The sequence below is a fragment of the Aspergillus neoniger genome, assembly GCF_003184625.1.
Source record: "Aspergillus neoniger CBS 115656 unplaced genomic scaffold BO87scaffold_27, whole genome shotgun sequence".
Classification (NCBI taxonomy): Eukaryota; Fungi; Ascomycota; class Eurotiomycetes; order Eurotiales; family Aspergillaceae; genus Aspergillus; species Aspergillus neoniger.
The window spans coordinates 358,845-385,543 of record NW_020291155.1 but is presented as its reverse complement, the minus strand read 5'-3'; the positions used below and the strand labels follow the sequence as shown (position 1 = coordinate 385,543).

At 50.8% G+C, this 26,699-nt stretch overlaps 13 protein-coding genes across 13 annotated transcripts; 5 read left to right on the top strand and 8 right to left on the bottom strand.

Annotated features, from left to right (window-relative positions):
- Positions 1-141: 141 nt before the first annotated feature.
- Positions 142-1,468, bottom strand: BO87DRAFT_378818 (putative endo-1,3(4)-beta-glucanase). The gene has a single exon (XM_025623887.1). The coding sequence runs from the start codon at positions 1,406-1,408 to the stop codon at positions 233-235; it is 1,176 nt and encodes a 391-aa protein (XP_025477286.1). The 5' UTR covers positions 1,409-1,468; the 3' UTR covers positions 142-232.
- Positions 1,469-1,743: 275 nt separating this feature from the next.
- BO87DRAFT_378817 (oxidoreductase, short chain dehydrogenase/reductase family) lies at positions 1,744-2,885 on the bottom strand. The gene is made up of 4 exons (XM_025623886.1): positions 2,730-2,885; positions 2,352-2,647; positions 1,994-2,297; positions 1,744-1,924 (listed from the first exon to the last, which is right to left on the bottom strand). The coding sequence occupies exons 1-4, from the start codon at positions 2,775-2,777 to the stop codon at positions 1,835-1,837; spliced, it is 738 nt and encodes a 245-aa protein (XP_025477285.1). The 5' UTR covers positions 2,778-2,885; the 3' UTR covers positions 1,744-1,834.
- Positions 2,886-3,564: 679 nt separating this feature from the next.
- On the top strand, positions 3,565-4,649 carry BO87DRAFT_441918 (F-box domain-containing protein; the record flags this gene model as incomplete). The annotated part of the gene is made up of 1 exon (XM_025628022.1): positions 3,565-4,649. One exon carries the CDS (start codon positions 3,565-3,567, stop codon positions 4,636-4,638), a length of 1,074 nt encoding a protein of 357 aa, XP_025477284.1. The 3' UTR covers positions 4,639-4,649.
- Positions 4,650-5,042: 393 nt separating this feature from the next.
- BO87DRAFT_441914 (alpha-galactosidase A) lies at positions 5,043-5,846 on the top strand (the record flags this gene model as incomplete). The annotated part of the gene is made up of 2 exons (XM_025628021.1): positions 5,043-5,611; positions 5,658-5,846. The coding sequence occupies 2 exons, from the start codon at positions 5,043-5,045 to the stop codon at positions 5,821-5,823; spliced, it is 735 nt and encodes a 244-aa protein (XP_025477283.1). The 3' UTR covers positions 5,824-5,846.
- Positions 5,847-6,745: 899 nt separating this feature from the next.
- Positions 6,746-7,814, top strand: BO87DRAFT_378816 (uncharacterized protein). The gene is made up of 2 exons (XM_025623885.1): positions 6,746-6,841; positions 6,925-7,814. The coding sequence occupies exon 2, from the start codon at positions 6,980-6,982 to the stop codon at positions 7,598-7,600; it is 621 nt and encodes a 206-aa protein (XP_025477282.1). The 5' UTR covers positions 6,746-6,841; positions 6,925-6,979; the 3' UTR covers positions 7,601-7,814.
- Positions 7,815-8,268: 454 nt separating this feature from the next.
- BO87DRAFT_399259 (uncharacterized protein) lies at positions 8,269-9,833 on the bottom strand (the record flags this gene model as incomplete). Its single annotated transcript, XM_025625424.1, has 2 exons — positions 8,269-9,029; positions 9,083-9,833. 2 exons carry the CDS (start codon positions 9,831-9,833, stop codon positions 8,269-8,271), a joined length of 1,512 nt encoding a protein of 503 aa, XP_025477281.1.
- Positions 9,834-10,649: 816 nt separating this feature from the next.
- Positions 10,650-12,157, bottom strand: BO87DRAFT_364332 (uncharacterized protein). Its single transcript, XM_025621738.1, has 2 exons — positions 11,949-12,157; positions 10,650-11,879 (listed from the first exon to the last, which is right to left on the bottom strand). The coding sequence occupies exons 1-2, from the start codon at positions 12,132-12,134 to the stop codon at positions 10,842-10,844; spliced, it is 1,224 nt and encodes a 407-aa protein (XP_025477280.1). The 5' UTR covers positions 12,135-12,157; the 3' UTR covers positions 10,650-10,841.
- A 996-nt stretch (positions 12,158-13,153) lies between these two features.
- Positions 13,154-14,007, bottom strand: BO87DRAFT_441908 (molybdenum cofactor biosynthesis F family protein; the record flags this gene model as incomplete). The annotated part of the gene is made up of 1 exon (XM_025628020.1): positions 13,154-14,007. Exon 1 carries the CDS (start codon positions 13,970-13,972, stop codon positions 13,154-13,156), a length of 819 nt encoding a protein of 272 aa, XP_025477279.1. The 5' UTR covers positions 13,973-14,007.
- A 794-nt stretch (positions 14,008-14,801) lies between these two features.
- On the top strand, positions 14,802-15,471 carry BO87DRAFT_378814 (uncharacterized protein). Its single transcript, XM_025623884.1, has 2 exons — positions 14,802-15,172; positions 15,261-15,471. Exon 1 carries the CDS (start codon positions 14,935-14,937, stop codon positions 15,106-15,108), a length of 174 nt encoding a protein of 57 aa, XP_025477278.1. The 5' UTR covers positions 14,802-14,934; the 3' UTR covers positions 15,109-15,172; positions 15,261-15,471.
- A 576-nt stretch (positions 15,472-16,047) lies between these two features.
- On the top strand, positions 16,048-17,280 carry BO87DRAFT_417954 (glycoside hydrolase family 16 protein; the record flags this gene model as incomplete). Its single annotated transcript, XM_025626844.1, has 1 exon — positions 16,048-17,280. The coding sequence occupies one exon, from the start codon at positions 16,048-16,050 to the stop codon at positions 17,278-17,280; it is 1,233 nt and encodes a 410-aa protein (XP_025477277.1).
- A 178-nt stretch (positions 17,281-17,458) lies between these two features.
- BO87DRAFT_378813 (uncharacterized protein) lies at positions 17,459-18,008 on the bottom strand. The gene has a single exon (XM_025623883.1). The coding sequence runs from the start codon at positions 17,927-17,929 to the stop codon at positions 17,654-17,656; it is 276 nt and encodes a 91-aa protein (XP_025477276.1). The 5' UTR covers positions 17,930-18,008; the 3' UTR covers positions 17,459-17,653.
- On the bottom strand, positions 17,963-21,810 carry BO87DRAFT_120861 (SUMO protease ULP1). Its single transcript, XM_025617954.1, has 2 exons — positions 21,330-21,810; positions 17,963-21,221 (listed from the first exon to the last, which is right to left on the bottom strand). The coding sequence occupies exons 1-2, from the start codon at positions 21,648-21,650 to the stop codon at positions 18,075-18,077; spliced, it is 3,468 nt and encodes a 1,155-aa protein (XP_025477275.1). The 5' UTR covers positions 21,651-21,810; the 3' UTR covers positions 17,963-18,074.
- A 389-nt stretch (positions 21,811-22,199) lies between these two features.
- Positions 22,200-24,643, bottom strand: BO87DRAFT_340034 (PAP2 domain protein). Its single transcript, XM_025620650.1, has 5 exons — positions 24,325-24,643; positions 24,035-24,251; positions 23,176-23,946; positions 22,608-23,089; positions 22,200-22,549 (listed from the first exon to the last, which is right to left on the bottom strand). Exons 1-5 carry the CDS (start codon positions 24,377-24,379, stop codon positions 22,485-22,487), a joined length of 1,590 nt encoding a protein of 529 aa, XP_025477274.1. The 5' UTR covers positions 24,380-24,643; the 3' UTR covers positions 22,200-22,484.
- Between the last annotated feature and the right edge of the window lie 2,056 nt (positions 24,644-26,699).

Genomic DNA, 26,699 nt, shown 5'->3' with positions numbered 1-26,699 from the left:
CTTAGTGATTAATCAAGCCATTCCGGACCACACTGGTCAATTACTCTAGAGCATTAGGCCTTACGAAGCATTGCTCGCAGGAAACATGTAGCTGTATCCAACTGGCACCGGGCAACTATGGGTCAAGGACAAGTAATCAACTGGCAGAGGGGAATGTCGTAATTAAAGTTCACCTGTCCATGCCATGGACAATAAAGTCAGCGCTATGATGTACAAGCCACTATACAAACAATCAGTCCCATTTCCCCCACCACCCAGAAGTGTGCTGCTGTGGAGTGTTCAGACTGTCCGTCGACATCTTCCGCTCCGCCTCCAACATCCTGTCAAATTCCGCCTGCGCCAACTCACGCTCACTCGGCTTATCGTTAGCCGGAGCCGGAGCAGGAACAGAGGCAGTGGAACTGGACGCAGGCCTATACACCGTCCGCACCTCCCGCTGAGCCGAGACATTATTCTGCTTCCGAATCCTCTCCCAGGCACTTTCCCCAGGCACCGATTGGTCCTTGTCCCTATACTCAGCAGCCACAGGACTAGCATCATCCCAGAAGTCATCAGCCTTATCCCTCGACGACCTCGGCGTCTCATAAGACGGCGTAGCCACCTTCTTCGTCTCAGTGCCCCACGACGTCGTACTCAACCCGAACCTCGCCGCCTCCTCATCCGACCCAGTCTGCACCCCAAGCCCATCACCCTGCTGCGGCAGCTGACTCTGCTCCTCACCCTTCGACCCCGGCATCGGCGTCGTCGGCGGCGGCGGCATCCTCCCCGTCCTATCACCAGGCCCCCTCATCTCACCCCTCCTCTTCCTCGCCTCAGCCCAAAGCCCCTTCAACCTCGAATCATTCATCATATCATTAATATCCCTGGCACCCGCAATCCCATCACCAATCATCAGACACACAATCGCAACAAAAACCGACTGAAACCCCGCCCGTGCAGCATCCTGTCTCCACGTATTCGGGTTCTCCCTCACCCATTTCTGTATCCCCGCGATCAGCAAATCATACCGTCGGATGCCCGCCTCCGGCGCGAAATTCTTCTTCCATATCTCGGTCCTCTGCGAGGCCTTGTAGCACGCGATCATGCCAACGAGCACGCCTACCGGCTGCCCGATTCGGCTGTGGTAGAGGCGTGCCGTGGAGTGCTCGATTGTGGCGTCCGCTTCGGGCTGGGTGAGTGGGCGGTGCGCGATCCGTTGGTGTTGCTCCAGTGTGCGGATCACGTTCATGGTTACTAGGCTGCTCCATACGCCTTGGCCTCCGAAGCCTAGGTAGAGGGTTATTGGGTCCGGGCGTTTGAAGAGCTTCGGGTTCACTTTTAGTGGGTGGAAGCGGGAGAATGGGTCGTTCGGGTCCTTGAACACGGCGGGGGGGTCCCCGGTAGGTGGGGGGTCGGCGGTGTAGGGCATTGTGGTGGGTGCGAAGCTGTGGTGGGTTGTTGTGGTGTTGTGGTTGTGGTGATGGATGGGATGGGGAGCTTGGATGATGATGATGATGGAACTGATGATGCGGAGGTGGTTGTGCTGTGCTGGTTAGTCAGCTGCATAGGGGTTGTGCGGAGTTATGCGTAGGTCTGCTGGACTGTTTACATCTGTTTGAAGTAGAACTACTTTAAGCTTGGACTCATCTAGCTATTTATAACAAATACAATTGAAAATATCTATCATATAGGTAGCAATCAGGAATTTCGAAAGCTAATCCTGTCTTTTAGACACTGGAATTGATATTCTAGTTCATTTAGATACCACCCTCTGCAACTTCATCCTTATACATTATTAACTTGAAATACTATCTATCACCAACTACTGCACACTCCGTATTCCCCAATATTCTCCTTACCACCTCTCCACATAGGGCCTCAAATCCAACTCAAACCCAAACGTCGTTCTAGGCTGCGTATGCAAATGCCAATACGAGTCGGCAATCTACCCACATCATCAGCATCTCACCCCATCAAACAATCAAACAGCTCAGGGCAATGAGAGAAAACTTACAGCCTCAGGATCCAACTTAGCATCCTCCTTCTCAAACACCCACCCCTTCGTCCTCGGGATATCAATAACCCCATCAATGATAACATGCGAGACATGAATACCCTTCGGTCCAAACTCCCTCGCCAGCGACTGCGCCAACGCTCTCAGCGCGAACTTGCCCGCCGCAAAGGAAGCGAATTGCGCCGAGCCCTTAAGACTGGCTGTCGCGCCGGTGAAAATGAGAGTAGGAGGGTATTTCAACCCTCCTTGCGACTCAGCAGGGAAGAGTGGGAGGACATTCTGGGCGAAGTTAAATGCTCCTTTTCTGTATTATCGCATTAGTATTTCGTCTTCTATTTGAAGGGATGAAAATGCATACCCCTGACTCTCAAAGCCGGAAGCAAAGTCCGTCTCGGTCAACTCGAGGAAAGGCTTCCTCACGAATCCACCGCCCGAGTTGAATACGGCAGCTGCTAGCGATGAACCCTGGAACTGCGATTTGATCTGCTCAAAGGCGGAGCGGACACCCGTTGTGTCGGAGAGATCGGCGCTGATGCCGGTGGCTTGGCCGCCAGCGGAGTTGATCTCGTCCACGACCGGCTGGTAGTTTGCTGGGTTGCGGGCTAGGACTACGATGGGGTAGGATTTGGCGAAGCGGCGGGCGATGGAGGCGCCCTGTGCGATTATTAGTTGTTTGTTTGGGCTTTTTTTCAAGGGATGGGTGTATAGTATGTTAGTCGGTGGGAGAGATACGTACAGTGCCTGGGCCAACGCCGGCGATGATAGCGAAGGGTTTGGTGGCCATTTTGATGATTGCAGGGTTTTCGTTGGGGAATAAAAAGATATAGTTTTGGGATGTTTATGGGGAAAGAGGGGTTGATATGGAACTATATAGTAAATGAGGAGATTCTCATGGCGTCATTCCAGTCGGGGTTCTTGTCATGCCGAGATTAGAAATCCGCGATGCGATCAGTAATCAAGGGATGGGGTGTGGCCGGGGAGTGTGTATATGGTCTAGAATTTTACTTTAGCAAGTATATACTCTAAGTAAAAGGCAAAGACGGGGTTCATTGTCAAATTGGCTATGATAGAGTGTCATTATAGTTTTGTGGAAGGTAATGTGGGAAATAATCTGTGTCTGACAGGTAGGAAGCAGCAAATAGGGTAAAAACTCTAGTATACTCCGGGATAGCCGCTACTATCTACTTTCCCCCAAACTAGCCATGGCAAGCAATTCACGACTCTCGACTCTCCATTTCACCATATTTATCATCACTATTTATGTTCAACTTATGTTAAATATTCACGAGATTATGATGAAGTTAACTATGGTGAATGATAAAAGGAACGCTAACCCCAATCCGTTAATGCTGGACATCACGTGCATGTATAGACAGTGACTGCGATGTACACAACAAGTTCTATTTATTTGAGAATTTCATACTCAGTCATGATGTGTCTCTGTTCAGTCAGTGGGTGATAGCGTCAAAATCATTCCAAGTTATCACGCCACGTCAGTGGTTGTGACTTTGTGACCTTGACTGTGCCGGATCATGCAGTATCAACAGTATCTATACTGACGATCGTTCAATATGGATTCGCACGAAGCAGCAAAAGCAACGCGTCTTAACAAGAAAGCTCAAGCTCCACCTGTCAAAGACGTTCTTCGCGTTGCCTCATATCACCGACTCGACTACGACCTAGCTGTCATCAGGACATCCCCTATACACCACAACCTGATACGTCACTTGCTGACTCCCAAAACCCACACCATCGACCTGAACTCAAGTCTAGGAGTACTTGATATCTTTCCACTAGAGTTCATCCACGAGATTTGCCTCAAGCTCGACATCCAATCCTTGTTCCGCTTCCACCGAGTCAACCGTCGAGCTCGACAAATCGCCAGCGCCAGTGGATACTACAAAGCAGTAGTCAAATACGCCGTCGAGGCCCTGTTTGTCATCTTCAGAACCGGCCTGGCACCTTGGTACACAATTTCGGACTTATATGACGTCCTCTGCACAAAGAATTGCAAGGAATGCGGTGCCTTTGGTGGCTTTATCTTCCTTCCATCGTTCATGAGATGTTGTTTCTTCTGCATTCAGGACGACCACCTTCCTTACCTTTTGCCTACTCGTCACGTCAGACCATTCCTGGGCTGGCGTCCAGTTCCTATTTCCAGCCGGATCCCTATGATAACGACGCTGCCTGGGGTGTACTCGTTGGATGAAACAAAGCGAACGGGACGATTCGAATTTGTTTTGGGAAAATCCGCTAAATCGCTCTTCCCGCCGGACCGGGTTCCAATTATCCCCAGGCTTCATTCGACGGTTTACACAGAGCTACAGCGTTACATGGCCAGTACGGCTCTACCTTATTTCGACGAGAAAAAAGGTGTCATTGAGAGGGGCGTTTCCTGCAGTGGCTGCCAGATTTCTCTAGAGAAGGCCTTGCAGTCGTCAGGGGCAGACTATGATGACTGGGATGACCGAGATAGATTTTATTCGCATGATCAATTCATGGTGCATTTTGGAAAGTGTTCAGAGGCTCGCAAGCTATGGGAATTGAGCAAGGGGGGCACCATCAAGCCTGACGTCCCGGCGTTTGTTAAGAATGGAGGCTGCGCTAGGAAGAGGTATATTCCTGATCCATTTCGCAGAAGATAGCTTGTCAGAAGGCTTGGTACAGGAGGCTTTCGTCAGCAAACTGGAACTTGGTGTAGCCTGAGATAATATTCAGGAGTGTAATGGAACTCAGGATAGTAATGAAATTGAAATTGTTTCCTTCGCCCATGCAACATGCATGATAGGCACATATGCGGATGATCTTAGCGGTCTGCCAATTATTTATTAACCACTTCTGAATGGGAGACTCCGTCCCCAACCCATCTCACTTGCAAAGTATAGCCCCAATGCTTAGTCCGTACCTGAGATACTAATCAGATATTCCTATCAAAGTACTCTCTCGTTAAAGTGGCCTCCTTCCATGAAAACCAAAACCTATCTCAAAACACCCACCACCACCACTACCCACAATGGCCCCAACCCATCCCACCCCCACGATCCTCTCCATGGACGTATCAAGCAAAGATGACAGCGCCTACCGAATCCTCCTACAAAACAAAATCCGCTACCTAACAATCCGTCCCGGGACATTTAACCGCTCAACCCTATTAACACCTCTCAGCTCACTACCCAACCTCCCAGGAGACGATGCCTGGAACTGCGCACTCATCAACCGAGACCCAGCCAGCGGCGAACTCACCATCGAACCACAGAACCGTAATCTTACCGGCATAACAAACATCTGGCATTCGTTGCAAATTGACTGTCTTCAGCTAAAAAGGAAAAGACAGCTTACAGCTACTGCATTCGAAGCAACCTACTGCGGCAGCGAGCTACCAAGCACTACTACATCGGAAGAGAACAAAACAGTCATTGTCAAAATTGCCCGATTTGAGTGGGAAATACCCCGTCTATCGCGGGAGACTTCTATATATAAACAGTTACAAGACATCTATGATCTTACTCCGCGCTTTTTGGGTCATGTGCATGAGCATGGGCGTGTCATTGGGTTTATACTTGAAACGATTGAGGGGCGGGAAGCGGGGATTGAGGATCTTGTGGGGTGTCAAGCTGTGTTGAAGCGATTACATAATATTGGTATTGTTCGGTGATGTTAATAGGTATAATTTTGTTGTTCGGGGTGATGGTACGGTGAGGTTGATTGACTTTGAGAGTAGTTGGCTAGATAAGGCTGCGACTGCCATTATGCGTGCTGAGATGGAGAGTCTAGGTGAGCAGTTGGTGGAGGGGACAGGACGGGGTGCTTGTTTTGCTCGGTCGGAATAGGATTGGGTAGCAGATACACATCTTCTTTTGGGTTTAACCAACTAGTTGTTAAGACATTAGCCAGGCACCTTTGTTTTGTCAAGACCGAGTTAGTCTTCATAAAACTTGACTATACGACTCAACCATCTTTCTGCCCCAGGCACCAACACCCCAAGCTCCCTCCCTTATCGATAAGCCACCATCCAACAACTCCAGCTTATCTCCGATACGAAAACCCATCATGCTATCATTTTTTTCTCCGCATGCGACAGACACACCCTCCTCCATCACCACATCCTAACCTAACATTCCACTCTTTTTTAATCTACTAACACCAAACCAAACCAAAACACAACTAAAAAGAAATGTCCACCTCAACCCCCGACTCCCCCCTCTCCGACCTCTGCTCAATCTGGTCCGTCCATGCCCCCATTCCCATCCCCATCCCATCCACCCTTCTCCCACCCAACTCTCACTAACCACTCCCCTCTCCCTCTGGGAAATGAAAATACAACAGCCACCTCCAACCCCCCAAATACCGCTGTCCACGATGTTCAACGCGCACCTGCTCACTACCCTGCACACGGCGTCACAAACTCTGGTCCCAATGTTCAGGGATCCGCGACCCAGCAGCCTACCTGCGCCGGTCCGAACTGGCAACGGAATCCGCCTTCGATCGGGACTTTAATTTCATTACGGGGATTGAGCGCTCGATTGAGCGCGCGGGACGGGATGCGGAGAATAGGGGGATTGATGTTGCTTCTTCGGGTGTGAGGGATTTGGAGGCGGTTGGGTTGGATGCGGGGGATATTGATGGGGGTGTGGATGATAGGAAGAAGGGTGGTGCTGGTGCTGGTGCTGGTGCTGGTGCTGCTGGGGGAAAGAGGAAGAGGGGTGGGGATACTGCTGGTAATGGCGGTGGTGGGACGAGGGCTGAGATGGAGTTTTTGAGACGTGCGGAGGAGAGAGGGGTTAGGGTTGTTAGGGCGCCGAAGGGGATGAGTAGGAATAAGGGGAATGGGAGTCGGTGGTTGGGGAGGTATGTTCTTTCTTTTCTTTTCTTTGGTGCTTGGGATGGGAATGTTGGTGGGATTGGGATCGTGCTAACTACGTGGTATGTAGGAATCAGTGTTTGGTTTGGACGGTCGAGTGGATTCTGAGTGATGGGGAGAAGAGGATGAGGAATTGTTCGGAGTTGGCTCCTGTTGCTGATTCTTTTGATCGGGTGGTTCCCCTTCCTAAGGAGGAGGGGGTGGATGATGAGGATCAGAAACAGACTGGGGATGAGAAGCCAGGGGAGACGCCAGAGTTGAAGACGGAGCAACAACCGCAGGATGCCACGAATACAGCCCCCGAGCCAGCCTCGACTACAGAACCTACACAACCAACAGAAGCACCAGCCGCTCAACCGGAAGCTTCAGAGCTGCCACTTACCCCCCACCGCGATCTCTACTTCTACCTCCACCGGCCGCGGACAGCTACGAAACAGCCTGTTTTGGCCCCCCTGTCCCCCAAGATCACCATTGCTGCCGCTCTGCGTGGTCACACAGTCTTGGAGTTCCCGACCATCTACGTGCTGCCGGACTCACCTGATACTATACGGGCCCAGGAAAATTCCAAGTACATTCTAGAGGAAGAGTACCTCCGCACGCATCAGTCGCCGGAAGAGAGCAGCGAGGATACGGGGGATGCAGACGACACATTGCCTCCGGGTGCCATTGACCTTCAAGGCGTCGACGAATCCAAGGTTCTGGAAGTCCTCCAGAAGGATCTGTTCGAGCCTTCGGCAGCAGCGTAGGAACTATCTAGATCTGGCTGGAGCATCATGAGATAGAAGGGAGGGGAGGGGACATCTACTTGTACCTAATATTTGTTCATATCATAGCGACAACTGGAGAGCCGGGTGGAACCGTGCTTTACTTGCATCTGTACTAGGAAGAAATCATCTATGATCGGCTGATGCACTTCGAGGCAGTCTGAGCGAAGACAGCGATCTCGACCGTATAGGTAATTACTCGAACTCCCGACCCGTTGTCTCGGATCGAGCTATGCTTGGTCAATAATCACTGGTTAATTGTGCAATCAAAATCGAAAGTATGTACGCTAAATCCAATATCCAAACATGGGGTATCATATGAACCAGAGTAAATCAAACAGGACGCCTTTGATGCTTGTTGGGTATCAACGTCCGTAGCGGTTTATATAGCCAAGACATGATAGATCGTCGGTATATGTCAAACGCTCACCTTTGGCGAGCAAGTGTCGTCTCTGCCTTTCAGGTATTCATCGGAGGTTCCAGCAGGCTCCGCAGCCTCGATCAATCGATGGCGCGACATAGCCTGGCGTGGAACGGCGATCCACGAATACCCGAGCGTCTGCTGCGCAGGGACAAGGCGGTTAGACGACGTAACCGATGTATCGACGTACTGTGTAGAGATATCACAACTGCAGTGTGTATCCCATGGCTCAAGTCAGTGGACTCGAAGCATCAGACGCAGTGTCTGGAAGCTCGTGATCGCCGATTTTCTCGGCATGATCAGAGGAAATAGATAAGACTTCGGTAGGAATCGTATTCGGCAAAGTTGGCTCGTCCTCTGGTGCAACCTTGCTGTTGCGAGAACCAGCTTTAGACTCAGCGGCTCTAGACTCAGTGGGCGACATGTTCGTCCGCTCCGATCGGTTGGATCGAAGTCGGATCCGGCCTTTCTCCAAGGCTCGAAGCAATGTACCAACCTCGTCCGAAACGATCCCACGAAGCTTGCTCATTGTATCGTCAGAGATCTCAGAGTGGGCATTCCAACCAAGCTTGTCAGACTCTTCAGAGGTCAAAGACTTGGACTCCAAAGAGGGTCCAGTGATGAGCCTTTTCAGAGTCGTAGGTGACACAGTTGGGCGGCGTGCCATCTTGACCGGCTTCTCCTTGCTCGAAGTAGCCGAAATCACCTCTTCCTGCTGACGTTTAGGTGGGCGGGTTATCGCAGTGTTCGGGCCTTCGCCCACTTCGTTGCGAATCTTATAATATACCAACCCCAAGGTCGCAGCCAGGGCCTGGTGTGCAGCCTCGGGGTACAGGCGAACGGCTTCTGCGCGACTCAAATTGGACGGATAATCGCTGGAATCACTGGAGTCGCTATCACTCGCAAACAGGCTTTGCTCCTGGTGCATGCGGCCCCAATACTCGTATCCTCCAAGCTGATAGAAGTCGGCCAGTTGTGCCAATCGGTTGACTGAGTTAACGTTAGATGCTTGCCGTAGTGACGCACATGATTCCTGCACTTACTCCTGCTTCGCTTCTTCAGACACCAAAATCTCCACACAGTGCGAGGGAAATATTCAGGCCACTGCAACGATCCATCCTCTTCAACGACAGGTACAGGGGTGATCGGTGCATGCGTCGTGTGGGCCAGAGAGTTGAAACGAACGCGTTCAGAATGCTTCATCCGAGCTTCAATAAGAGAGAACCGATTGAACACAGAAGTCAAATGTCGCGATGTCTCATGTTGCAGAGTAATCAGATCCGTTCGAAGTTGGCTGATGGTCGCATGTAGTTTGCTGATCTCCACGCGACATCCACATACGTCAGTCTGCAGGTGCTCAACATCTGACTGGATCTGTTCCACGTTTTTCGACAAGCGGTCGACATCACTGCGAAGGAAGACGGTCTCGTTGCCGCTTTGGCCGATACTGGACTTGAGTTGGGAGATCCCCGACTTCAACTGGTCGACGTCTGTCTTCAATGCAACAACATTCAGATCGATTCGACTAGAAATTGACCGATGGGCTTCAAATTCGCGGCGAATGTGTTCGTCTTCGCGGTTTCGTCGGTCAACGTAGCCATCTTTGGTTAGAACGCTGGAGCGTAGCTCAAGTAGGCGGGAGTCCAGAAAGGTCAGGCGGTCATGGATGTGTGATAGGGACGGATCTGCTAGGGCTGGAGGCGTGTTTTCATGGATGAGAGATAGTCGGGGGCTAGAGACGGGGATGGACATGCTCGACGTGCGAGAGAGGCTGCGTTCGAGGGTTGTGGTCATGATGGGCGAAAGGGGGACACGGAGAAACGGTAGAATTGCGCGGGTTGATGTACATAAAAGCACATAGAACGCTTTAGACAGGTATCAGCAGCATTTTGCCTGAGTTGTGAGATGACAGCGAGATGGTTGTGGTGGAGTTCGATGACGGTTGTTGATGGTTGAAAAGCGATGGCTGGGGGGTTGCAAGAGGGAAAAGAGACGAGCGACCGTCGAGAAGGGGATCCAGGCAGATCCCGCCCCTCGCTGGCTGCCTTCCTTCGTGGCACCCGCTTCACCCAACCGAATTCATTCCAGCGCCTGACCTCAATGCATACAGTCGCATCCAAGGGAATTGCCATAATAGCAGCGCTGCTTTTTTGGACTTGTCAATCTGTACAGGCTTGATCATGGCAACTTTTCTATTTCGTTGTTTCTCCTAGCTAGTATACTTAATCGCAGAGGAAGTTATCGCGAGCCAGCTATGACAATACACGGTACAATCCGTGACAAAACGCTTCACAACATATCGGCGGCTTGGCAGACACACTGCATTCAGCTGACCCAAATCAGCCAATCACCATTGTTCCTGCTCATCTCGCCACCCGAAATGGAGAGTAGCATCACCCGTTGATTGGACAACGCAAATAACTAGTAGCATCCTTCAGCGTCATGGTCCTCACCTTCGTATCGATAACCGTACTGGTCAGATTGTATACAGGATGAAAACGGAGTCATCAGGTCTCATTCTCCAGACAGACGGGCGGGGTTCGCTTAGCATAGATTGGACGCCTCGCTGACTTGAGATTTGGCATTACTACAGAACAATCAACCAGCGATCTCAGGTATCCCAAAATAAGGCCGGGAAATATCCCTCATATTTCACGGCATCTTGCTCAAGCACTCAGGCATATGACGCATAGGTACTGCCTAGGGCCATTGTTTTGGAAGCGCTGATCAGGGAGTGTGCTGATGGTATGTATGGATTGCTTCGTCGCAGGAAGGAGACGTACACATCGTTGGTTCACGTCGTTAACCAAAGAACGTCTGTAGCTTGTCCTCTCTCATCACGTCCAACCAGCTAACCATGGAGCAAGCCCCTGCACTTCTTGAGCTCATGCTATCCGCTCGCATCCACACTCCTTCCACTATTCTTCTCGCGTGGTCCACCGAGTCCAGACCAACATAGTCTCGTAGACTGGTAATTTTGTCCATGACAACACGTCTCCAGTAATTTGTGATGATGCTGTTGCTAGATAGTAACATGATCCCTCGAATCGGATCGCGAATACATGACGGCAACAACGATGTACTGGATGAGGGCTGCGTCTGCCCTTGCAGCGCGCTGCCTGCAATGATCAATGGAAGAACCTGAATAGCCTTTGTTCTGGATGATGGAGGGATAGAAATCAGCAGGGTCAAGATGTTTGTGGCGAGCGTGTCAAGGAAGTGTTTTGTCTCTGATGGATTGGGGCTGTAATTGATCTGGTCATCGCTCGACCGAAGTAACTCTGGAAAAAGCCGGTAAATCTCGAGCAGTATCGATAGCTGGTACACAACCCCCATAGTATGAAGATGGCTCGATGGGGTGAGGTCATCTCCTGTAGCGCTAATCTCATCAACCGGCAATACAGCATAAGCGCGCACGCACTTCTCAATTTCCTTTGCCTTGTCAAGAAGTGAAAGATACATCTCTCCCTTGTATTTATCCGGGCCTGTCAGGGAGCACAGCCGATCAACAAGGCGAAGCTGTCTTGACAATGTACCGACCTGAGCCATAGAGATAAACAGTGATGTGCTGACCCCGGTAAGTGGATTCGGACAGCAAGCCTCCGAGTTTGTTCCTCTGTTGCACATATCCCAAAGATAGTCTACTGCCTCCAGATTCTGGTCAACGTGAAAGGAGGCAAGAGCCTCCCAATACGCCATCACACCAAGTAAGAAGCTAGATTTCGGACCATAAAGAGACGGTCCCACGCTTTGTCGGTGGGCGTTAAACATCCACTTTTGGAATAGAGTACGGGCGCCTTTAAGATGCACTAAATCTAGCATGGATACATCGTGCCATGTCTGGTTTCGGTAAGGAATTAGTAAGGACACGAAAGACCAGTTGCCAAACGGAATCAAAGTACAGCTTACCGAGGTCATCCCGAGTAAGATAGAACTCAGCAATAAAGCAGTCGTATCTAGGTTGGCTGGTGCAGAACCCTCAGCACTAGTAACATTGGTGATGTTGGAAGCCAGTTGTGATATAGCCTGGGTTCGATGTTCAAGCGAGTACCTCATCCGGTCTTTTTCTAATCGATGCAGATGAGCGGACGACATAGAGAGAACGGAATGCAAAAGTGCTGGACATGATGGTATAAGTTCTTCGAGCAGCGACCGGAGCGGATTCTGCGAAGAGTCAGAGGCAGAAAGGATGCCGCACACTTGCGAGAAGTAATATCTCAGTAATTTGTCAGTAACTGGTTCCGGACAGCTGTATGGCAGTTGATTCTGATAGATCTGGTCTTGATGGTACAGCTCTGCAGAAGAACTGCACAACGTATCCCAAGCATGTGTATTAATCCAGCAGTCTGCGGTACACGTTGCCGTGTCTGTGCTCTCCAATGGCGCGTCCGCGGTCTTGACGATCGCTATATGGCTGGGAGCGATGGCAGCTCTCAGTTGAAGAGCACCCTCTACAAACCAGGCCGAATCATTACTGTGCAACGATTGTTCTTGGCTTGTCGCAGACCCTCTGAGCAACTCATATTTATCGGACCATTTCACATCTTTCCTGTAGCCAGGGCACTGCAGTCCTTTCTTCTCACACGGTGAGCAACCATGGGCTTTCTCGTCACACTTGATGCGCTGTTTTAACAACGTTAGGTTATATCCAGAGCAAGATCACGGTGCCCATGATGGGTTAGTCGTATGTCACCCACCCGTTTCTTGCATATCTGACAGCCGGCTATGGGTCAGGACATTGCGGTTAGTGTAACTGCTACATCCATCCTAGGCTGGGTCTCTTACCACGCGATTTGATTCTCTTTCGTGGGTTTGAAGTCTTGTATTCAGGCATGTCTCATTGTTTACATGGAGGAAGCCATTCCGGGGTCTCGAGCGGGCCTTGTTCTTAAGGAGAGTTATGGGGCACAGGTACGCTACGGAAATACTCCGTCTTCCCCACCTTATCCAATCGTGAAGCCAGGGATTTGACAACCGAACGATAAGCAGAAAGCCAAGGATGATATGCATTTGAATCTCTAATCGGGCATACAGTTGCGACTGCTCATCACTAAATGCTACATGCTCATTTCGCTACCTTATCTATCCAGTATGCCTTTCCTTGGGTACCACGATCATATATGAGATTCCCTCAAGGCAAGCGTCCCAGCAGCATCCGTTTCAGCCAATATTGTCGCGTACGAACAAAAGAACATCTGCACCAGTTTTGCCGGCTTCGGATCCCAGCAGAAGAACCGGCCTGTCGAGCGCATCTGTTGAAGATCCACCACGACAATCGATTCAACAGGCATGATCTTCTCACTCCAAAACAGCAGATACAATTTCTCGTCCAGCTTCAGCATTTTGCATGGTTCAGTGTCTGCAAGCCCTTTTTCGGTCCCACTTAGACAATGCCACGTCAATGTGCCTTGGTTTAGGTAGATGTGCTCGTAGGCGTCCCGGGGCGTGTAGCGGTATAGGATGTGTTTACCGATAAGATCTGTTGTCGGCGCAAACGGGACAACATCGTTTCGTCCGTCAATTGCGGCGTTCGAGAACCGAGTCCAGGTCCGTTTCTGCCCGTCTTTGATGTGAAAGCCAGAAAGTCCAACAATGGCCTGACCGGTGCGCAGGTTCATCACGAGACTGACTTGCTCTTGATAATCGGGCTTGTAGAAATTGACAAAGAAGGTGTCTCGTCGGACTTCGAAGGCTTTGTACTTCGCAGTCCCGGTCTGTTTATCCCTCTGGACTTCCCATTCTAGAGTGTCATCATCGATAAAACGGTGCGCAATCCGTGTGACATTGGTGTCGTTTAGGAATAGCGTGAGATGCTTCCCGGTGAGCTTGCGGGACTCAGCCATCAAGTGCTCATTGAAGCCTACCGCGAGGGCGTCGAGGTTTGGCCATTCGGAGATTGGGATATAGCCAGGGGTCTCATTTGCTGAAGCCATATTGGGAGCTGTTCAGTCCTCAAGTCACTCGTTCTGGTGGGAAGGGATATGGAGAAAGAAGGATGACTTGCAAGGATATTTCAGACTCTAGAGCTGCAGACACAGTAGTTGGCTTGGGTGTTACCTGAACCTTTATAACCCTCAAGTTGATGCTTTCTTATACTTCAATCCGTTTCTCCTTCACAGCTAGTCCGAGACCATAGTCTACGGCTCCACAATATCGTACTTTATGCCCGTAAGTGGTTTAGTGCATCTCGCTCAGTCCACTCTATGCCTGCGCGCCACAAGGTAAGCAGTAGGTTTACTCGAAACTCGAATTCTGAACAGCGAATGAATAAGAAAACTGGACATGAGAGCAATAGCCGCGGTCGACGGCGGAATAAGACCGAAAGCCGGTGCAGCGTGAGAGACATCGCCAGCGGGGCACATGACACTGCTATGAATGACGTGCAAACAGCTCGCATAGACTTGACTTCTGCAGCAAGAACCCAAGAAAGGCGAGATAAGCCAACATGGACCAAGGACGAAGGTACTTTCATCAGCCAAAGTCCTTGTCAAACAGACGCATTATCCCTGATCTCAGTACTAAGGCTATATAGTTGGAACAAACTCCAGTATACATTGGTTTCCCGAGCGGCAGCGCTAAACCTGTTTCGTTAATATAATTCGCTTATAATATATTATTATTATAATACTGCAGAACCTCTCATACAAAATACTGCAAATTATATTATTATTATACAATTAGGGTTTGGTTAGCGGTCGCCATGAACGAGGTTGCAATGAAAAGTCTTTCCGATTCCATCTTCCACAAGTCACAATCATCCATCTTCAATCCGGGATTGGACTCTTACTCATAAAACATAATCTATACCGCATCGCATACTATTCAATCTCCCTTGGCAACATTAATCCCTGAGGTCCCAATTCCACCGTCGAATATAAAACAGAGAGTCCTTAAGATGGCCTTTCTGATGCTCCTGTGGCTTTACTTTGACGAGAAATTAGAAGAATCAAGAGAAGAAGCGGACGATTCGGACGCAGACGAAGATGAAACAATCGCTCTGGCCAATGCAAGCGACGAGATGTTAATCGAGGCCTTTGACGCGATGAATCGATTGATGGCTCGTTCTTAATATCTCCAATAATCAGCGCTTGAGTTAGGGACTGGCATGCTGAATAAAATGTCACCTATACCAGGTAAGCGATAGTGTCTAGAGTATCAAACCTCAAACGCGTGTTCTCCGCGACGCTAGTGTGATTATCCGCTCACCAACTCGGATAATAGGATCTCCGTTACGAAGTCAATGAGATCGGACCTTACGATGCAAACCATTCGAGTATTTGGTGGTGGCTTCAACTTGGATCTTGTGGTTGGCTTGAAATATATCGTCGATTGGAATATCATAAGCTGAGTAGGCATTGGTTGCTCGTTCAAGGGCGATAATTCGGGGATGGTTCCTGACTGCACACATAGTATATGGTTAGCATACTTCTATTTAATGAGCAAGGAATGGATTTATGCTAATCGGACCAAAGTTCCGCTGGTCGCTTCTACCCACGCCACAAGCACCCTCTACCACATGAATAAGCCCTCAGTAAGCCAACAGAATATCACTCGCGCCGAATTTTCGTCAGCTCGCTAGTCATGATCCCTATGTTTCTACCGACCTTCCCAGGACTAGGGTTGTGCGTGCAAACGATGGTGTGGCAGAAAGTGATTCCGGGGGGAGCATACATCTCCATACAAAGTGGGCCCCTTTGTATACCTCTCGTCCCCAGCAGCATAGTTCCCTCCGCAAATAATTCCGTCAAGGATCAACTCACGCCCAACGTTGTGGTAAACTACCAAACTACATTCATTTCATCATGCAGACCCAACAACTGTCAAGTTGATGGAAGTGACCGCCATGACGCACCTTCCATGTCAACATATCCCATCATCAGCTCACCAACATCATCATCAATCTCTCAACCGTCTTCATCATACAACAACTACTACTATCCTTAACACCCCCTTCCTACATCTATCTTCAACCCTATCCCTACTATTCATACCACTACCACTTTTCAAAATGAAACTCCTCCTCACCACCCTCATCCTCTCGACCCACCTCCTCCTCCACGCAACCGCAATATCCATACCCACCACCAACCTCCAAGACGACCACCCCCACGCCAACTGCGACTGCTACCTCACCTCCAGCATCACCTCCAACAGCCCCTCGAACCTAACAACCCCAACCTACTTCACTCACTACAGATTCTGGGACTTCCGCAACGCCCCTCTCCCGCAAACCAAGCCCGAAACAACACAAACCAACCCCTCCAACCCGCACGACACATCCACACTAGAAATCTACCCTCTAACAAACACCCTCTTCTCGCATGACTGGCGCGTCCAAACCTGGGACCGCGAAGCAACAGACATCAGCCCCGTACCCATGAAAAACACCGACGGGAACGTCTTCCTACTCAAGCACCCAACAAGCACACCCAAAGACCCACGCTCATCATTCCTCGTCCTCCGCACCACCCGCTTCCAGGACCACGCCTCAACAGCCGAAATGGAAGGTCTCTTCGGATACATATACCACTGTTCACTACGCCTACGGATGAGAATGATGTCGCGAGACGACATCCTAACAGCGGCAGGAGCAGCATCCGATACACAAGCAGTATCACAACCCCAAACCAAAATCCCCCGCGGCAGCTGCGCCGGCATCTTCACCTACCGATCGTCGATCTGCGAATCCGACATCGAGATCCTCACCACCGAGGACACCCATACGATCCACTACGCCAATCAACCCGACTACGATCCCATCTCGGATACCATAATCCCGGGGGCAAGTTCGATCGTGAATCTGAGTAAGCCGTGGACGTCGTGGACGACGCATCGGCTGGACTGGGTGGCTGATATGTCGGCCTGGTATGCGGATGGGCAGGTACAGAGCAAGAGTAACTATTCGGTGCCGGATCGGCCGAGTATCGTGGCGATGAATCTGTGGAGTAATGGGGGTAATTGGTCGGGCGATATGAAGGTCGGGGAGAGTGTGTTCATGGGTATTGAGTGGATTGAGCTGGTTTATAATGTTACGAAGGCCGATCAGGATCTTCCGATTAAGGATCATCCTGGGCATAGGGATCGGTATCATCGGGTTGGGGGAAGTGCTTCTGCTTCTGGTTCTTTTGCTTCTTCTGTGGGTGGGGATGAGGATGATGCCGAACGGAAGATGGGGAAGGCTAAGGAGAAGGGTGCTGGGTGTCAGAGACCGTGCTGGATTGATCCGTGGCATCCTGTGTGAAGGCTGTGGTGTTCTGTTGTGTTTCGTTCCTATTCTTTGATTCAGTGTCATAGAATCCATCCTAAGTCTACACCCAGAATCGTGCAAGTCTTCGCATTTGCGTCTCTTACAGGTCTATCGTAGCTGTATATGCAGTAGTAAAAGTGTTACTTGGGTATTTGCCTTCGTAAGTTTTGCCTTCGTAAGTACAAATCGTCGAACCGAAGGGGCTGTACAGTAACCTGAAGGCACGACTAAATACATAACCATCCGCTGTTCCTCAAAGTCTTTCAAATCTCATGCGCCATGCTTGATGCCCAATGCTAATGCCGAATGTCCAATCCCCAAGACAAATCCCAAAACGAGTCCAAAAACAAATCCGAAAACATACATGTCAGGAGCTGTAGCTCGACTGACGGGGTATCCATACAAGACAATGTGAACCGCTTAAAAACAACCCCCAAAATGCAAACGATGTCCTTTCCTCCTCCTCTGCTTCCTCCTCGTCGTCGTCGTCGTTGTTGTTGTTGTCGTTGTTGTTGTCGTCCTCTCCCCCTTCCTCCATCTTCTTCTGAACCTGTTTGTGGTTAGGACGCTCAAACCAAGAAGCAAAAATAACCAAACACCAGAAAACAAAAGAAGTGCAACGTAAAGGTGAGCACCCATACATGTTGATACAAGTTCAAAGTAAAAAGAAAAGGAATTGAAGCTTCATACCTTCGCCTTGAAACTCCCTTCTCTTGTTTTTCTTTTTCATTTTTTGTTTTTTGGCCCTCCCCCCAAGAGGGGAGGAGGGCCGCCGTCCCCGTCCCCGATCATAGCAAGACATGGTCTTGCTGGGCGGGGTCGAATTCCCCCTCTAGGCCGCCGGCCATCAGCTCGGCCACTATCTTACGGCGCAGGAGTGGGGTGTCTTGCGCGCCGTAAGACAGTGGCTCGAGGCCGATGGCCACAGCCTTGGCGGTGGTGAGGAGGAAGACCCCGCAATCGGAACCATTGTCCTGCTGGGGGGACAGGGACGGCAGCACGCGCCACTCCTCCTCGACGTACTTGGGGCCCAGCTCGCCGCGGAGCCAAGTTTGGACTACCGCGATGTGGCGGCGAGACCGGGCCCCAAGAGAATCGAAATGCTCGATTGAGCGTTCTCCCGGTCGCACAACAACCAGCGTCCAGTGCTGGCTGTTGTGGACCGGGATGTAGACGGTGTCTACGTCGAGGAGGAGTGGCCCTCCGATCTTGGCCCGCTTGGCCCAGCGGGCCACGGAGTCATAGCCTTTGTCTCTCAAGTTCGAAAAAAAGAACGAATTGAAGGCGTGGAATCGGGGCTTGTCGTTGCGGCCGGCGTTGTGAGTCTTGCGGCGAAGGTAATCAACGATAAGGGCAAGGTATCCGTTGATGATCTCATCGTTAAGCCATTCGCCGCGCGTGTAACAGGTGGCGAGGGACCTCTTCGTTAGAGGGTCACCGGAGAGGGTGGTTGCGACGGTTTTTCCTCCGGATACGCGCCCATCTTGAAGTTCTTTGATGCGGGCTTCCCATTCGGGAGACAGGGGCCGTACAGCTGGGCCATCAGGTTTGATCCGTGATGGGAGCTCTTTCTGTCTCTCTTCTTCTTGGATCTGCCTCCAGCGGTTGGCGTACACAGACTCAGTTCGGCCCTCTGGAATGGGTCTTGGCTCGGGGTAAAATAGACTGACGGCCGATACTGCTCGACCAAGCGGGTATTCAAAGGTTGGTTGGGACCAGGGGTCAACGATGGGCTCATCCTCATCCTCGTTCTCGGGGACTGGCGGCACGTTTTCCTTTTCGGTGACCTGTTCGGCCTTCGTACCAACATTGGTTTCAGGTGCTGTCTTCTCATTCACATCAAATGTATCTCCGAGATGGGGTGCCAGGTTGTCCTCCACCTCACCCCATTCTCGCGTGTCGTCAATGAACTCGGCTACCACGGGCTCACGGAAGCGAACCCTGCGCGGAGTGGCGAGGCGAGGTCTGGTTCTATTCCGAGAACCGCCGGGAGTTCCTCTGACCTTGAGGATTGTCTTAGGTGCAACAGTGGTCGACGCTGAGAGAATCTTTTCAGTTGCACCCAATTTGACGGTGTCATCAGAAATTATGCCAATAGTGGCTGAGCGAGACTGGAAGTTCGCCAGCATGTTCATGTCTTGTACTCTGTCTAGTTCATCGTTGCTTCTCATCAAGATGGGTTCAATAGCACGGCTACCTGGGGCGGAGGCCTGACGGTCACACGCGGCCTGAGCTTCCATAGCTTTCTTCATGCCGGCGATGTCCCCAACGAAGAGGGCTCTGAAAGGCGCAGATCGCTCACGGTTCTCGGCGCGCTCGGCACGCGTTATCCACCGGTGCTTGCGAATACCCGGGCTTCCTTGCTGACGGAGACATTTTTGGGTGGTTTCTTGCGCTGAACGTCGAGCTGAACGGTGAGCCGAGCGTGTAGGGGATTTCCGAGCGGGGCGAGTTCTCATATTCTTTGAACCACGAGCACGTCTTTCAACGGAAACAGTGCCTCTGGGTGTCTGGGTCACTTGCTCTTCAGGCACTTGCTCTTCAGGCACTTGCTCTTCAGGCACCTGCTCCTGAGGCCTCTGTTCCTGAGACACAAGGTTCTGCAAAATTCGGGAAGACTCGACTGTAGGAGCCGTTCTGTTGTTAGAAGAGAAATCGGGAACGTTGGAGAAGTCGGGGAAAGATCTGTCGGTACGAGGGCTAGATTCTCCACTTCGGATTCTTCTATCACGATCCATGCGCTCCTGCTGTTCCGGAGACAGGTTGCGAAGGTTGAGGCGCGTGGGCGATCCAGGAGGCGAAGGAAGACGACGTCCACCGCGGCGATTCCAAAGTGCGCACACGCGACGCTTAGCAGCACCAACCGCATTCGCAGCGGACCTTGCCGCATAGGAAAAGTTTTGGGTGATCCCAACAGGAATGGAGACAACGGTCTGCATGTAGTCTTGCCACGTCCCCCAGTAAGCATACCAAGGTGAAGAAGGCTGTGGTTCGGCAACCTGAATCACGGAAACAGTCGAATCCTCGGCCTCGGCCATATCCGTATCGTTGGATGGGATTACTTCATCGGAAGTCATTGGGCTATCTTCATCATCGGTGGCAGCATTGGTGGACCACTGAGACGGCACTGACTCGGGCCACGCTCCAGGCATCATACGGCTATCTGGAGTGCCGGGGCTGGTCGGGATCGCAAGAGCGGTAACTGGCCTGACTGCAAAAGCGTCCACTTGACGCGAGATAGGAGGAATATTGGGAAGATCAAGGTGAGCCTCGACTGTTGCGAGGGCTGTAACCATATTTGGTTCGTTGTTATGTTCGGGGGTGTCGATGTCCATAGGCGAGCCTGGATACCAATCATTCTCGTTGGTAGTGGCATCATTGTCAGTAGCAGCACTACGTGCAAAGCTACCAGCTCTCACACGACGAAATTTAGCAGAAGGTGAACTGATGGGCTGAGCTTGCTCATTGCTACCATCATCCATTGATCTCTTGCGAGAAGGCGTAGTAAAGCCAGAAGATTTATTGGTGGAGAAAGAATTCATATGAAACGCTTTCTTGTCTATACCGATAGACTTGCCTCCAAGAAGATAATTGGTTCCACTTGACCTCTCAGGACCAAAAGGCAGGCTGAGGGGCTTGTTGTTTGACCAAGAGGCGCGGCTCAAGCCGGGATTTAGGTACTTGCTGGTACCAACTGAGGCATAGGATGGCTGCGCATTAAGGCGGCTCTTCTGGATAGCATCAAAGCTGAGGAGAGAGGTGGAGCGATTATTCGGAGAGAAGCGATGATCGGGTCTGATGAGCGGGGTGCGGAGGGGGAAGGAGGGCTTGACTTCATGCTTTCCGTTGAGTCTCACAGCCTTTGGATTTCCGGGAATATGCACGGATCGGAGCTGATACAAAGGACTCTCTGCGGAAGGGGCATTGACGGTTTCCTGAGGAATGTTAGAAGAGGGGAAATCGGGAGCGCAATCCATAGGGTCATGGGCGGTGGCATCGACAGCCTCCTCGTGGGGCGCCGAGTCTGCGGGCACATAGCATACGTCTTGCATTGGCTGGTCCTCCATGTCGGGTCTGAGAGTCGAGAAGACTCCAGACATGGCGACAAGTAAAGTAGACACAAGTTCTTCAGGTGAAAGAAGTTGTGAAAGAGGTTGTAGGATGTTGATCGCGCAGTACGAAAAGTTGCTGTATTCGCTGGAATCGTAGACGCGTTCAGAGGTAATGGGAAGATGGGTGATAGGAGAGAAGAAAGAGGAGAGGAAGAGAAGGAAGAGCAGGGTGAAGAAGAAAACAAGAGCGGCGCCGTGGGCAGCGAAAGGGAAGGAAGAATCAAAACAAAAGTATTCACTGAAGGCAGCCATGGGCGACTGCCATAGTGATGGTGGAAGTCGCGCGCGTCGCCGCAGTGAATTGGAGCTCCATAGGAACGCGCGGGGGAAAGCGCGGGGTGAGCGAGGGGCGAGGAAGGCGCAAAGACGGAGGGGAGGCAATGAAGCCGCGAGAAGTTGAGGAAGAGACGAGGCAAGCAATGGAGTTAAGCAGCAGATCAGTTCATCTTCCGAGGGAAGCTTGGCTGCCACTTTTCCTCTTCCAGTATGTCACGTGGTGTGTGCCGGCTGGCGGATGGAGTAGACTACTAGATGCATTTGCTGTTCATATGCTGTTCATCTTCCTGCGGGTATTCCCATCAAATAAATGAACATGCGACCCATGGTTCCTCCTCGGCTTGGATTATCTCATTCTCTTGGACTATACAACATCAGTGCATGCGTAGACTTTCCCCTACTTTACTGTCTTCCCTATATACATACACTCGCAACCTGGCTCTACTTCCACGACTACCTTACAGTAGATCACTCGTCGGCTTGTCATTCCTTATCAAGGGTCAATACCAAGCACTAAACAACCACCTTAAATTTTTAGACTCCCTTCTAGATCTCCGGTTCGGTCCCCAGGAATTATACTAGTACGTAGTATCACTTCCATCCGCTTCCACTAATTGCTGAACATCCCACCTTTTTGAAGAACACATAAAAAAAGAGATCATCAACAGTCTATGTACAAGAACGGCAGCTTTGTTATACACCAAGGACTTTGGTTAGTCCAGCCCGCTGAACCGTAGAGAAAATAGCAAAAGGTTTACAGAATTGAAAATGGGTGATGGCTGTCGGACCCACCCAGCGACTACTAAGCTACTATGGCGCCAGCCCTATCCGATCGAAGAACAAAGGCGCTCCCTCCATCACAATCCAGGCAATTCCTAATAAGCACAGTCAGCATCCACAACTCTCCAATTCGGCGCATTGGGATACACCCACCGGAATAGACAACAAGTTTCGTTACAACCTCCACATCATAGCGCACTCGGGGCCGTTTGATCTGCGAAAACACTTCCTTCTCGTCGGCTTCGATTTCCGACTCAAATGGAGGGAAGGGCACGGTCGAAGAAGCTTCTTGTGAGCTAACATCGACAGAAGTCGCCACACCAGGGGCACCTGTGCCCATCATATTCTCATACTCGTGCAATTTAGATGGCTTCCGCGACAGTTTCCGTGGCTCGGACTCCGAGGCCGGTCCACCTGCTTCCGGTACTGGGGATGGCTGGTTGGCCGTTGAAAGACTTTCCCGTCTCCGCTTCTCACGATATGCCAGGGTCTCATACGCGTCAGCCTCTGATTGCGGGCCGATCGAAATAGCGCGTCGTCGAGGATGCCGGATAGTGGTTATAATCGAAGGTATCTCCGAAAAGCCCGGTAGCACTTCGTGGTCCCGGAGCTGGGATGGAACTGTCGTGTATTGTCTGTTTGGCACATTACGTTAGCTGCGTTGCTCTTCGCGGAGAACTCTTCGTCTTCTCTTCTGTTCAAGGCCGCATGGTAAACTTACGAAGCGTTCCGGAAAAATCTCCGGGGAAGTATGAGGCCCAACTTTTCCAGGCCCCGGAAAACAGGAGGCAAAGCCCGAAGCAGAAAGGGCTTGGTAACAGCTCGCCACGTGAAGAGCATAAGGACACCAATGATGAGGCGGAGAGCCGTCTTGACCAGTCCTACACGCTGAAATTCGAATGGGACATTGGCCGGCACAGGTTCATCCCACATCAAGTTTGACCTAGCTATGTGCCAATAGGCCACTTGTGCTCCAAGCGTGACACCTGCAAAAGCCACACTGTCGTCGAAGCACGGGCAGTCATCGGCAGGCTCCGGGTGTATACGGACCAAACCCAAAATCAACAGAATCACTAGTGTAACCCCCCTTCCGGTAGCAGCAACGACATACTCATCGATGGTCGGACCAAACGTATACTGTAGGAAGGCGAGGAGGAACCCAAGTAAACATCCAATGACAACATCAAAAAACCCATGCATACCACAGTACAGACGACCCAGGACAATGGAACAGACGTAGAGGTATGTTATAGCTTGGAGGACGATATTGACCTGGGGGCTCAGGGTGGATTCAGGGGAGTTCAATAGCGCGAGAGCGTATGCCGCAACCGAGACCGCATTGGTGGAGTGAGTCGATGGGAATCCGTATTCCAACGCCGCAGAGCCGGACATCGTTATCCGTTGGAGAGGAGGGGATAGAGGCCGCGGGAGGCAAAGCAAGTCCTTGATGAAACCACTGAAAAACACGCCGGAGGCCAAAAGATGCACCATCCTGAGAGATTGAGAGTCGTCAGCTCAATTGCAGGCCAGATAATTGTTTTCCCTCTGTCTATGTCTAAAGGCTCGTCATGGCCACTTACCCGCGCCCCAAGCTCGTATACCCGCACCAGAACAAGATGGGCAGGAAAACCATGAAAAAGGTATGTGTGCCCAGATTGGCCGTGAAGGCAAAGTAGGAGTCTAGGGCCGGAGTGCGGACCCTCTCCTGGACCCAAGCCAGATACGGGGTCTCATATCGAATTAGGGGGAGGAGCTTCTGTCGTGGCCAATAACGCCAATAAGGGAGCTGGTTTCGATCTGATAGCGATTGAAGACAAGCCGCGGTTAGTCCACTAAAATCAATTGCGATTCGACAATCGACACCACGTACAATGATCGAGGCTTCTCAGCCCAGCGTCCGGTTGGCCATTCTTCCCATTGACCATGCTGTCGTTGTTGTTGTTGTTCAGATAAGGCAGCCGTTTCAATATAGCGTGATGGTGTGTTTGCGACAACCCCCCATAAGGTTCCCGACAGATAGCAGTCTCAGCACCCACAACGGGCTGGTAAGATCACTGATGACTGGCGTGGTTGGAGAGGAGACCCGAGCTTTTCGGGGAGGCCACTTTCTATCAGCGGGAAAAAAAGGAGAGCAGTAGATCGCGGTAGGCTAAGTCATGCTCATCCGGCGTTATCGCAGAAAAGGTCGTGTTCTTGGCGGCCGATGCGGCCGTGGTTTGTCCAACCACTCAACTCTCGACCCTCAAGCCTCCCCCGGCTGAGCTAAGGTTTTAGTCACCTAGACACGGCAGCGAAACGACTTATGATCGCCCTCGACAAAGTGATCTATCTAGAATCGGAACTACTTACAGCTGCCCACGGGGCTGTCATCTTCAAAGCTGCGAGGTTAATTAGAATAGTCTGGTTACTGAATGAGAATATGCTATATGAAATTCAGTGTATTTGCCAGTCCTCTGGTGGTTTTCTCAGTGGATGAGTGGTTTGAATATATATAATCATTAGAAAACACTGTTACCTTGTCTTAAAAGCATACTACATGGTACTTTTAAGGGGGCACTCTGCGAGAGGCTTAAGCACAATACTCCTTGAACGAAAATAGTAATGCAGTGCATGATACGGATACGCGGTCCTGTCGGGACGGTGTTTCTCATCGGCGCTTATGCAGTCATTCGACCGCAGATCAATCCAGTAATTTATATATAGTATGGAGTAAGTAGTGAACTATTACTCCTACTAAGCTGCGCTGTGGTGAACTTTCAGACCTAACACGGTCTTAATTGCTCATGATCGATGCGATGGTGAAGCCAATTTGTACTTTCAAGTACATAAGATACTAGTAGCTGGGGATTGTTAGAGAGCATTGACTATCAAAGCCGTGTCCCAGCACATACTATACGGACTGACACGTTTCCCTTCGTAGTGTACAATATCTGCAACTAACATCTAGAATTATGTTGTAGCCTAAGTAGACGATGTCCATAGTCATGAGGGACACTGGACTGAAGCGCTAGCCGTCAATTCTCCTATTGATGATAAAGGAATGAAGCAAAGCTGACAAGCGCAGCTTGGCATGGTCTAGAGCTAGACCGTTTATACGTCTAAACATCTTTCCATGTGGCTGAATATCTGTTTGTAAAGCTGCCAAATGAAACTGACAAGGATAGCGACGGCGTGGAATGAGCCCAGCCAGGATAGGAAGTTGCAGGCATCGGTGGCGGAGGCTAGAAGGCTGTCAGATCCGCCTTCATAGTGTACGAATGGTGAAATTTCTAGCTGATAGGCATACAATCAGCAGTAGCTGCCAGGAATTCGCTCTATACACCCGGAGACACGAACAACCTCGCCAACATACTTGAGTAAGCGGAGGCGTATCTACGGAGTACTGAACTACTAGTAGTAATGGGTAGTAAGAATCGACCACCAAATAATCCCTCATGACATCTAACTAGCCTTGTAGTGATTAACCTCGGCAGGAACAAGAATTAATTATTTTCTTTCGGGCCAAATCCAAGGCTGAACGTGACATCGGGAAAGATTACGTCAACCGGGGTTTCTCTTGTTTCTAGTTTCTAGTTAGTTACTACTCCGGATTGTTGGGTAAAAAGCGGCTTCAGGGACCTGGACCGTGGACGAAGACTTGTGTAGCACGGACCTGCAAGGGATCGCACCAGAAGGAAACCTTGATCAATGTTATCGATCACCGGGGGCCAACCCTGCCACTAAAGCCCCATTTTTATTCGAGGATCGGGAATGATTCCAAGGAGGACGGCGATAGAGTGGTGGTAACCCGGCTCGGGGGCCCGGCCATCGTCGAGGAATTCCTGGTGTGCAACTCAGGTAGGTAAACAACCAAGGAACCGAGTGAACATCCGGCTGAACCTACTAAAAATAACAGGCGCGGATGAGGCAGAAGACGAATGGAATCGATGGATATGCGTCCAGCTGAAGTTGCGTGGAGTGACAAGCGGAGCTCGTGCGTCATTTGTCCCGCGGCGTTGCCATGGCAGCCCATCGGCCGGTAAACATCGGTCTCTTACGGTTTCATGTCAGCCACGACGGCCTCGTTGTTGGAGCAGCCGTGGGAGGAGGAGGCTGGCTGGCTGGCTGGCTGGGCTCATCGTGGAGAAACTAGTAGGTGCATCTGAAGCCTGACATCCCTTTCTTCCTTCAGAACCTCTTCGTGCTGGTTTCGCGTCTTGTTTTTCTAATTCCACCAACCTCCTCTACCCCCCCCTCCTCCTCACA

What these genes read in the sequence shown, in the direction of transcription:
- BO87DRAFT_378816 (XM_025623885.1), top strand. Translation starts at nt 6,980, where the DNA reads ATGAGGAATTGTTCGGAGTTGGCTCCTGTTGCTGATTCTTTTGATCGG.
- BO87DRAFT_378817 (XM_025623886.1), bottom strand. Translation starts at nt 2,777, where the DNA reads ATGGCCACCAAACCCTTCGCTATCATCGCCGGCGTTGGCCCAGGCACT. An exon ending in CCGGCGTTGGCCCAGGCACT is followed by an intron (nt 2,648 to 2,729) that starts GTACGTATCTCT and finishes ATAATCGCACAG; the next exon opens with GGCGCCTCCATCGCCCGCCG. An exon ending in TCCGGCTTTGAGAGTCAGGG is followed by an intron (nt 2,298 to 2,351) that starts GTATGCATTTTC and finishes GCGATAATACAG; the next exon opens with AAAAGGAGCATTTAACTTCG.
- BO87DRAFT_378814 (XM_025623884.1), top strand. Translation starts at nt 14,935, where the DNA reads ATGGCCTTTCTGATGCTCCTGTGGCTTTACTTTGACGAGAAATTAGAA.
- BO87DRAFT_364332 (XM_025621738.1), bottom strand. Translation starts at nt 12,134, where the DNA reads ATGTCGTCCGCTCATCTGCATCGATTAGAAAAAGACCGGATGAGGTAC. An exon ending in TCTTACTCGGGATGACCTCG is followed by an intron (nt 11,880 to 11,948) that starts GTAAGCTGTACT and finishes TACCGAAACCAG; the next exon opens with ACATGGCACGATGTATCCAT.
- BO87DRAFT_340034 (XM_025620650.1), bottom strand. Translation starts at nt 24,379, where the DNA reads ATGGTCAATGGGAAGAATGGCCAACCGGACGCTGGGCTGAGAAGCCTC. An exon ending in GCTGAGAAGCCTCGATCATT is followed by an intron (nt 24,252 to 24,324) that starts GTACGTGGTGTC and finishes AATCGCTATCAG; the next exon opens with ATCGAAACCAGCTCCCTTAT. An exon ending in TATACGAGCTTGGGGCGCGG is followed by an intron (nt 23,947 to 24,034) that starts GTAAGTGGCCAT and finishes TCAATCTCTCAG; the next exon opens with GATGGTGCATCTTTTGGCCT.
- BO87DRAFT_120861 (XM_025617954.1), bottom strand. Translation starts at nt 21,650, where the DNA reads ATGGCTGCCTTCAGTGAATACTTTTGTTTTGATTCTTCCTTCCCTTTC. An exon ending in AGGACCAGCCAATGCAAGAC is followed by an intron (nt 21,222 to 21,329) that starts GTATGCTATGTG and finishes AACATTCCTCAG; the next exon opens with GAAACCGTCAATGCCCCTTC.
- BO87DRAFT_378813 (XM_025623883.1), bottom strand. Translation starts at nt 17,929, where the DNA reads ATGTATGGGTGCTCACCTTTACGTTGCACTTCTTTTGTTTTCTGGTGT.
- BO87DRAFT_378818 (XM_025623887.1), bottom strand. Translation starts at nt 1,408, where the DNA reads ATGCCCTACACCGCCGACCCCCCACCTACCGGGGACCCCCCCGCCGTG.